Source organism: Cyprinus carpio, chromosome A19 (genome assembly GCF_018340385.1).
Source record: "Cyprinus carpio isolate SPL01 chromosome A19, ASM1834038v1, whole genome shotgun sequence".
Taxonomy (NCBI): domain Eukaryota; kingdom Metazoa; phylum Chordata; class Actinopteri; order Cypriniformes; family Cyprinidae; genus Cyprinus; species Cyprinus carpio.
This window is the reverse complement of record NC_056590.1, coordinates 11765947-11776582: the sequence shown is the minus strand read 5'-3', so window position 1 is coordinate 11776582 and position 10636 is coordinate 11765947. Positions and strand designations below refer to the sequence as shown.

Genomic DNA, 10636 nt, shown 5'->3' with positions numbered 1-10636 from the left:
TGTAACAGCACAGAAGTAGTTCGTGAAAACAGGGGTGGTCTGATATTAATATGTAAACACGGACACTTTCTATTGGCCAAAGCGGCTCATTTATCATATTGTGGGCGTTAATCGAGGAGGTGTGTATAATGAATAATAAATAGCCCCGTCCTTCAGTGCCATTCCCCCGTGAGAGGTGATGTCACGAGCGCTGCCCGTGTACGTTCCAGCTGACTCTTGCTACGATACCGAGCGCTCGCTTTACCGAGTGCCCGAAGAAAGAAAGAGAGAGAGAGAGCAACAAAGAGGGCAGAGGAATAATAACAGCCATCAGTCTTAACCGTCACAGCTCACGTTTAATTGTTTATTATATTCTGAAGAGGGGGACCATCTTTTTATTTGCACACGGAGTTTTTCCAGCTCTCTCGATTCGATTTAGTCTTATATTATAGTTTACTCGCAGTTTCTTGCCGACTGTGTGGAACTGAATCGTATCTCTGACTCCATGGACGCCCGTCTAATCCAACTCATTTGTTTTTTCGGGGAATATTTCTGTCCTGGACGCGAGGAGCACCAGTTAAATGCGATGACATACGTCAACAAATGAGCGGCGATCCCACGGAAGGTTTACTAAAGGCGAAGCAATCGGCTGAGTATTCTTTAAAAGGAGCCAGTGCGTTTGAAGAGGATGTTGATCTTGAACTCCGGAATGTTTCTCACTTGAGCGGACCATATAGGACGTCAGTTCACTTCAGTTTCCTAATGGGAACGCATTAGGACTTTGAATGCGAATTTTAAATGCTCAGAAACTTCCATACACACCCTGATACAAGGCGCGAGGCGTTGCCAAACTCTGTTTTTAGAACATTTCTACTTTTGATTGGAACACTTGATTAAGTCAACCAGCTCAACTGATCTGAAAAGTTATTAACTGGTTGAACCTGGACTAGGTATTACACCGAGGAATGTCCAGGCCAATTTCTCAGCTATTGCCACCTGACCTTCCAGCAGGGACCAGTCCACAGCTCGGTCCTGCTAACCCTGCAGTTACCACCACCAATGGCCACCTGAATAATTCCATGGCCAGTCTGAAATCCCTTCTTCAGCTGCCTATTAAAGGGGACCAGAGAGGGAAAGACTGCTGTGCTGAGATGAAAGGTGACTCTATTTCTATCTCATCCACTAATCCACTATTACAGTCTCTTAAATGGTGTCTTCTTTGTTAAGATTATCTGTTATCCACAATGCCATTTTCGCTTAAAAAGAATGTCGGTGTAGGCAAATTACAAATAGAGAGCAGCAATATAAGTTTTGTTGCCTCACAAGCTCTAGACTGATCTACCTCAGTTCTGTGCAACCAGGAAACATCTTCTGTTCTTCACTCAGTCAGGCTGCTTGCTCAGCTCGATGGCTAAATTGTTGACAAATTATGTGAATTGACGGGTTCACTACAAATTAAAGAAATTTAGTGCCTCTCCCCTCTCTTAAAGGGATTTCTGAAGCTCCCATTGCTGTCATTAAAGGGATGCCATCCTAAAATGCATTGAGGTGTTGTCTTAATACGGATGTACATTAGTAGTTGCGCCCTCTTGTGGATGATACAGGTCACTTCGGCTTTAGAAAGTAATCAGGAAGAGGTGGATAAATACTGTGACAACACTGTAAGCAAATGGCCAGCGTTGTATTATCAAAATCGATTTGTTCATTCTTAAATATGAATTTGTTATTGGTAAATGTTTCACTGCTGTGCTTTGTTTGGCTCTGCTGAAAACTCCCACTCTCCACCAATATCCTTCTTTCTCATTCCATTTATTTCTGCTTTTTCCCTCTTCCAGTTTAATGGTCACATGCTCTTGAACATTCCTCTGCTTTCCATTTGTGTTGTAGAGTAAAACACAGCTTTTCCCCAGCTATCACTATGCAGTGCATATTCCCCAGCTCCATCTTCAAAAGCCCCTGTGCTGGAGATGACAGCTCAGCTCTCATGCAGCACTCTCATTTTCCAGCAAGCACCCCCCCCCCCCACTCCTCTCATCTCTCCATCTGAGCGACGGGCAGGGAAAGAGACTTCCATCTTGGCCCCTGGCATTCCAGCCGTGTGCATGGCATTGTGTGTTCCCAAGCCTGTTGCAGCTGTGATACTGCAGCAGTTCAAGGGTCATGTACTCATGAGTTTTGTTTATTCATTAAGCACACTGTACGCCTTTATGCCTGGGCACCATGTTTATTTTTGGAAGTATGTTGGGATGCACCAATATCAAAACCGTGTAATATCTTCATGTTATGGTAATAAATATGTTATAAAGCACTAATAGGACAATCAATCATTTTAAATGCTACAAGTGAATTTAGGCATCCTAACATTATAATGTACAGTATGTTAAATGGATTTGCTTAGGATTGCATTTAACATTATTATTAAATTATTAGTGTTTTAAAGATGGACTTTTAGTGAGATTTAGATGTAAAAATAACTGACGGAATTAAGTATAAATTTTTTTCCAGAAGTGTTGTTGTAGTAAAACTACTGAAAATTGTTTGCGTTAATTAAAATAAATCTAAAATAAAAGTAGTTAAAATAAACTAAAACTTTAATAAAAATAAATTAAAACTATATATATATATATATATATTATATATATATATATATATATATATATATTTAAAAAATAATAAATATTAAGATTAAAACATTGAAATTATATTAAAAAAAACAATGCTAATCAATAGTCAAATGATTAACATTAAAATAATGTGTAATTAATATAAAAATGCTATGTAACTTTTTTGTGAAATTTATATAAGTACATCATGAATCAGTCTTCCAAACTGTGTTTTTGTCTTATCCTTAATCAGTATGCCTATAATAAGTGTTTATATTCAGACTATTCTTCCGCAAGTCACATGCAGTTTTTTTATTAACCACTAGAGCTCCAAAAGTTACATAGTGTACCTTTAAAAATCCTGAATGTCGCTGAAAATCGTTATGGTACTGATACATCATGCATCCCTTGAAATTTTAATTCTAAAAATATGGTAAATATTTGTTTTTTGTGTGATTAAATCCAGAATTTCGTGAATTTCATTCCATGAGATATATGCTAATTTATTTATGACAGAATCAACAAAGTGAACATATTTGATAGATTATTGTTCTTTTTATCACTCTCAGATAAAGACAAACCTCTGGATTCTGATGAGGATTCACTGGGTGGAGTTGGGGGCATGAACGGTGGGAACGGCACCCTGCGTTCCACTAACCAGTCCACCTTCCTCGGCCCATTGCTATGGGAACGTTCACTGCCGTGTGAAGGCGGCCTGTTCCAGCTACAGTACATGGACCTGGAGGAGTTCTTGACGGAGAATGGGATGGGGTGCATGCCGTCAGGAAACACCTGCAGTACGGCCGCTCAGGTCCCTTCTCAGAGCACACAGTCAGCCGTACCCAGCCAGAGCTCTCAGTGCCCACCTTCTTCCTCTCCGCCCTGCTCTTCCTCTGCCTCCTCCATCTCTTCCCTTTCCTCATCGTCTTCATCATCCTCTTTGCTGGGTCTGGACGTGCCGCAGGGCCCCGGACTGCTGGGAGGGCCGGAGTGTCTGCATGGTGAGAACGTTTTTCCATTCGATTTTGTGAGGAAGCATAATGGCTAACATAGATTGCTAATGGTTTAGTTGCCACGCATTGATTTATGAACAGTCTAAAATAATTCCATATCGCAGATTTATCTGTACGACAATGTGTTATTTTGTCTCCACCACTTTTTTGGTGTATATGTGTGTGTGCATTGGTGTGAATGTGAGCAGGACAGTCTCAGCCACTGCAGTGATGCATGATGGGATGTCTAAAACTGTTGACCTCTGATGCCCTGGGCAATGCAGGCTTTGAAGCTTTAAGGGCACAGCTGTGTGTGTGTTTGTGAGTGTATTAGTGCGTGTAGAGTGGAAATGTTTCTTTACAGCATAATCCTCAAAGCAGATAATAACCTCATGTAAAATTTGGAGAAGCATCAAATTTGGAAATCCTACCTAACTAGTGATGTAATGCCATTAGTGATTGCATATAGTGCAGTACTTCTACTGTGTCTTTAGTTTTTGGACATTGTTAATTTGAGACTAATATAAATTAGTGTACAGTATTCTGCACTCTATTCATTAAAAGATCCATTTGAATCTTCAAAATGCTGCACAGAAAGAGGGAGAGAGAGGACTGCTGGAGATGGTGGGTGCATTTCTATTGCATGTTTTGAAATTTCTCTCTCTCTCTCTCTCTCTCTCTCTCTCTCTCGCTCCCCCTCCCTCTTGCTCTCTCACACTTTGGGGCCATGTGCAGTAGACTTGTCACGTGCTGATGCAGAGAGCAATGGAGAGAGAGAGTGAGGGGAAAGAACGGACAAGGGAGGAGAAAGAGGGGCAAGAGGAAAAGAAAAAAAGAGGAGGCTAAAAAGATACAATATTTAAGAGATATGTTTGCCTGTGCCTGGTATTTGTCTTTTCATCATGGTAAAACAAATGTTTGATTGTGTTTGGATGTCTGAAACAGAAATCAGATGTGTGACATCAATAATGTGGTTATAATTGTATATTTAAAGTACATTAACTTGTATGTGTATAGATAAATAGATAAATTAGCTGATAGACAGAATGAAAAATATTGCATTGGGTTTGCCTTTGTATTGAAAGATAGATAGACAGATAGATTGATATATAAATTGATTGATATAAGAGAGAGAGAGAATGAGAGGGATGGATTGCATTGGGTTTGCCTTTGGATAGAAAAATATATAAAAATATATACACATAAAAATATATATATACATAAATATAGATAGATAGATAGATAGATAGATAGATAGATAGATAGATAGATAGATAGATAGATAGGGCTTGCCTTTGTATGGCAATATAAACATTGTATGTTATTGTGTGTGTTTGTATAGCTTGTACAATGTGAATTGTGCACACAGCTGTGTCTCTTGTTTATGTCTCCTCCCGCATAGAAAGGAAGAGGCCCAAAGGACAGCTGGTCTTGTACATGCTCATGGGGAAAAAAACAGTTTTTTTTCCCATGCCAGATTTTAGATAAGATGAGAATTACTACAGGAACTGGACAATACGTCCGCTTTACGTAACGATCTTCCCATGTCTTTGTCTTCCTATGTCTTCTTATATCTTCCTATGTCCTATACTTTGTGTTGGTCTTTGTGCATTGTCTTAATGAATGAAAAACAAATCTTTGGCAGGCCTTCTGAGCGCTCAAGCTTAGAAGCTCGTTATTAAATCACAAAGAATTTGATTATGTTTACATGAGCAAATTGGGCTTTCAAGAGCTGTCTCAAGTCTGAAGCCGGATTGTTCTGTTGTTGAAATAAACAGAATTATCTTATTTTAACATTTACAGGCGATGTTTAAAGGTGTATATAACAGCAAACGCTACATGCATATAATTAGCTCTTAATTGTATGTGTGTATTCTAAATACATTATATCTGTGTAAGAACTTACTCAGGAACAGTTTAAAGCAGCAGCCCAGAACCGCTTTAGCAGAAACTGCCATTACAGCTAATGTATCATAATTAACGTTAAGTGCTCGCCTTCCAATCGCAGCGTTATCAGCTGCTCTAAGAGCATATTTCAAACTAAAAAGAGGAAGAATATATGAGAAGTCAGCCATATAAAGTGCTGGAAAATGAGGCCCAATAAATATTTAACAATCTCGACTGAGAACAAAATGTGAGCGTTTTCAGGGTCAGTTTTATGGTGTTTCTCTGGATGTTTATAACACGAGCTGTAACTGCAGGTAGGCTTGTCGACCTTGCCTGCCAGCTGCTGAAACTGGCAAGTGTCCACGTTGGCTTTTGGCGCAACCTTGTGGCTAAAACGAACCAATGCAGCTAGTCAGGGAACATACACATCTATTGTTCATAATCCTCTTTGGTTTTAGCCCAGACGTGTGGTGTTTTCATCTGGAAAGTAACATGTGGCCTGTGACGTGACAGACTATTTTTTCTTGATGCTTCTGTCTTTCTCAACAGGGGCTCAAACTGTACCACCTGACCCTTCTCCGAGCCCCTCCTGCCCACCTCCACCGGTGGTGCCACCCACCAACGTGGCTGATGTCATGGTGAACTTTGATCCTGACCCTGCTGACCTCGCCCTGTCCAGTGTGCCAGGCCAGGAGGCGTTTGACCCACGCAGGCATTGCTTCACAGATGAAGAGCTGAAACCTCAGCCCATGATCAAGAAGGCCCGCAAAATGCTGGTGCCAAATGAGCAGAAGGTGCTACAGATATTTTATTTTTAGAGATTGCTTTCCAAATTTCTTATCATGCTGCTGGCAAGCGTATATGAATAATCAATGAAAAAAATCAATGAAAGTGGAATATTATAAAAATATCTTAAGGATAATATACAGTTTAAGTCAGCATCATAAGAGTCCATCTTATAAAGAAGGTCAACTGTATTGTTATTAACATTGTAACTATATGGTTATGTCCTTGAATATGCTGCTATTATTCTGATTATGAAATATTATGATAGATAGATAGATAGATAGATAGATAGATAGATAGATAGATAGATAGATAGATAGATAGATAGATAGATTCCAGAAAATCTTGATTGTTTTATCATGCTGCTGGCAAGATGTCTATGAATAATCATTTAAAATTAAGTATTATAAAACATCTCTTTAAAAGTCCAACTTCTAAAAAATGTCAAGCCTATACTTATTAACATTGTAACCATTCTGTGCTTGAATAAACCATTATTATTGTGAATATTATATATTATAACAAAGGATGTACCAGTATTACCATTCTGGCTGATATTTAAATTTATATGAAGCCAGTAATTATTAATAATATTATGGTAAATAACAGATAAATGGCCAGTGTTAATATTGTACACCTTTTGGTGTAAAGTAAAAATTAAACACACACACACACACACAAAAAACCCCCACACAAAATCAACAGTTTTAAATGCTACAATTGAATTTAAGCATCACAACTTCAAAAAATGTACAGTATGAAAATTGATATTCATTTTATGAGGATTACATTTAACAGTGTAATTATTAAATTACCTATTTTTGTAAGGATTAACTTAAAGTGAGCATCAAATGATGCTAAAGCTAATCTAAATGTAACAGTTGGTGGAAATTAGCATGCACAATTAAATACCCAATATCAACCTATAAAAAAAGAAGAATATGGTGTAATAACCCATATGGTACTCATATATCATGTATCTGTAATTATGATCTGACCCTTTTCCCTTTTTTCACTTCTAAAGGATGACAAGTACTGGAGCCGGCGCTTTAAGAACAACGAAGCAGCAAAACGTTCTCGTGATGCCCGCCGACTGAAAGAGAACCAGATTTCAGTCCGAGCAGCATTCCTGGAACGAGAGAACGCCACCCTTCGCCAGGAAGTCGCTGATATGCGAAAAGAGCTGGGCCGCTGTCGCAACATCATCAGCAAATACGAGAGCCGCCATGGAGACTTATGAAGAGGAGAAAGGAAGAGAAGAACAGAAGGAAGAGAAAGACACAATTACTGATTTTAAAAAAGCGTTTCAAGGGCTGTTCAACTCATCCTGGAATGGCATTTTCTTGTAGAGCTTGCTTCAAATAAGCACTACGATACTCTGTTCACTAATTTACACTTCTTTCCGGACGTGCAGGGATCAGTTGGATTAGCTGGTGTGGTGCTTGGTTGAAACAAATACTTGAAAATTGTGGTTCAAAGTTGAACAGCCTCAGCACGAGGGATGTGCACAAGGTCTACGTGTAAGCACAAGCACATTTCATAAGCATCGGCTCTTCTCCTACGATACCACCCCAAACCTTGACTGAGGATGTGCAATCCAAACTCTCATAAATACTCACGGATCATAAAGGCAGATCATTTATAACATCATGTAGCCCTTGTGAACATCCTCTTTCGATACGGGATGATTTTCTCAGAGAGAGAACTATACAGGAGGTGTTAGAGATGTAATTTTTTTCTATGATAAAAAAACACATTGTATATTTTTGAACTGTTAGGGTCAGCTACAATAGAGTAGATGAAGAGGCAGAGGAGGGAATAAGAGAGTGCAAAAGAGATTTTGACATAGGAAAACTGTATATTTTTATATTTGCACAAGCAGGCAGGCGATGAGATTTTGGAAATAATCGTTTTTGTATATTTTATATATGGGTGGGAGGGTGCGGGTAGCTGAACCGAAAGAGGGCTATATGAAGAATGGATCGTTATCATAAAATGATATATTTTCAACATCCAGAGCAGGAAGAACAAGAATAAAAGGATGAACGTCATTAAGAGTTATGAAAGGAAACGGAGCTGATAAGAAACAGAAAATAGCGAACATGAAAACTGTATAGTTTCAAATTTTTCATCATGGTTTTGTTTAAGCACTTGTTTTGGTATCTTTGATTACTTTTCTTAAAATTCTGTGTATGTGTTCGTTTTATCTTGAGGTGAGAGAGAGACGGAGAAAGAGAGAGAGAAAAATGGCATTACATCCTGTCACGATGTCTCGGGAGTTGCGAAATGTGTACAAGATTTTTCAGTGTATATATTTAAATGTTAAAGCAAATACGTCCACATGCACACACACACTCTTTTTAACACAAACTGGACATGGGTTTTCATGTTTGATATATATATGCACAGACAGACTCATTGAAAACGTGAACAACAGAACTGTTAAACACAGCAATATCGTTTCTCTTTCTTTCTCTCTTCCTCGAGCTTTTGACGTTGTGATCGGTGCTGGTTTGGCATTTCTCACCCAGGTCGAGTCGGCAGCGAGTGGATTGCATGCTGGCGCATGCTTGCGTATTTTTCCGCCACTGGAAAAAACACTCTTCGTTTTTACAACTGTCATTTTATATGGTGCTCACCCAGTCTCTTGACCCAGACGCACATAACCCAACAGTTCTACCCTGTATGCCTATAACCTTTGCTCTCGTATGATTTCTTATGATTATTGATCATTGTATGAGGGATTGTATATATATATATATATATAGACCTACAAGAGTATATCTATACATTTCCTCAAAATTAACCCCACATCCCCCCCAAAAAACATGCACCCTAATACTACTGTACCATACAAAGTACAATATTATATTATATATTAAATATTAAACTATTCTCTGACTAGATATATGTGTGTACATGAGTATATGCTTGAAATTTGTGACTATAGATGTTATTTGCATAACTTGAATATATAAATGTAGAATCTTTCCGATAAAAAAGACAGATCTGATTTCTTATCCATTTTCTCAGGTGTCTGGGATGACTCTAAAAAAACACACACACACCACGCTGATCAGCGATACTGTGTCTTTTTTTGATTGACTGTTGTCCAGTTTTATGGAGCCAGCTAATGGTGGCTTTATAATTCCACGGAAATGAATAGTGCACTATCAACTATTTTTGGAGGAAGATTCTGTTAAAAAAAAAGAATGAAAGAAAAGGAAAAAAACTGTGCTGGATATATAACTTTATTACTTTACAGATAGGAATTAAATGTCTTTTCCTTTTGAACGTTGTTGCTCTATTATTACGATTGCTTGCATTATCATTGCTGTTGTTATGATTATAATTCTCACATTTATTTTCAGCGTTTTCTTGCAACAACTTACTTTTCGATGGAAATGTATTGCTCTCTTACCTCCCTTGTAACTGCAAGACCATCTTGAATTACTCAGTCGAGCCTGTTCACTGTTGGAAACATCCACCAAGACTGTGCTAGGCCTTAAGTGCAATGAGGGCGGAGTGGCCGTAATCTTGTCCTTGTGTGTATGAATTTGATATAACCTGAAACAAACAAATAGTAGACTGACTGTTCCTTTCTCTCGACAGAACTTCTTCTTCTACCACCTTTGACTCGCTACTTTTTGATGCCATGTCAAAGACGTACAGTTTGTTTAAAAGAAGCTTAAAGGAAGTGAAGGTTGAAACCTTAAAGAGCTTAAAAACTTTTGACAGTGCTATTTTTCTATGTAACTGTGTGCACATACTCTTTCATGGGCATTGGTAGCCCGTCGTCACTTTAGTGTTGACGGCGCGCTGCTAAATGTTATTGCGGGTATTGTATTCATCATTTTATCCATTTTCACATGTGGATTATGAACAGCTCCCTGTTTGTGACTGTTATGAACTATGAATCTCATGAGTATACCACTACCAAACATCACTTGGTAATGTCTACTGTTCCTGCCTATAGGGATGCTGGGAAAAGTGGTTTGCCCCCCCCCCCCCCCACCCCAAAACACCAATAAATAATTACCCCTGTTCACTGACAGTTCACTGTTCCTTGTGCTGTAAATAGCCAATTTATTTCAGAATTGATGGTTGAAATTAACGTAATTTGTAAAAAGGCCATTTTGAATGAATGCCTTGGAATCTGCTCAGAAGCTGATTTTTATAAATCACTGGTAGACCAGAACACACATCGTGCCAAACTCTGATTCACAATCTGAATTATGATAGAAGTGAAATAGCAGCTCAGCCCTTGCTTTTGTGTTTTGTTTACTCTGTGCTATTGTCAGTCTCTAAGCTAGTTGAATAAAGGTTAACAGCAGCTGTGTCACACACCCCATCAGCCAACTATCCAAACCAGTTTCAGGCATGCAAAAG

General features: G+C 38.5%; 1 protein-coding gene across 1 annotated transcript; it reads left to right on the top strand.

Moving 5' to 3' along the window:
- LOC109083790 (hepatic leukemia factor-like) lies at window positions 1–10301 on the top strand. The gene is made up of 4 exons (XM_042776459.1): window positions 1–1137; window positions 3152–3583; window positions 6011–6255; window positions 7272–10301. Exons 1-4 carry the CDS (start codon window positions 945–947, stop codon window positions 7485–7487), a joined length of 1086 nt encoding a protein of 361 aa, XP_042632393.1. The 5' UTR covers window positions 1–944; the 3' UTR covers window positions 7488–10301.
- Window positions 10302–10636: the final 335 nt, after the last annotated feature.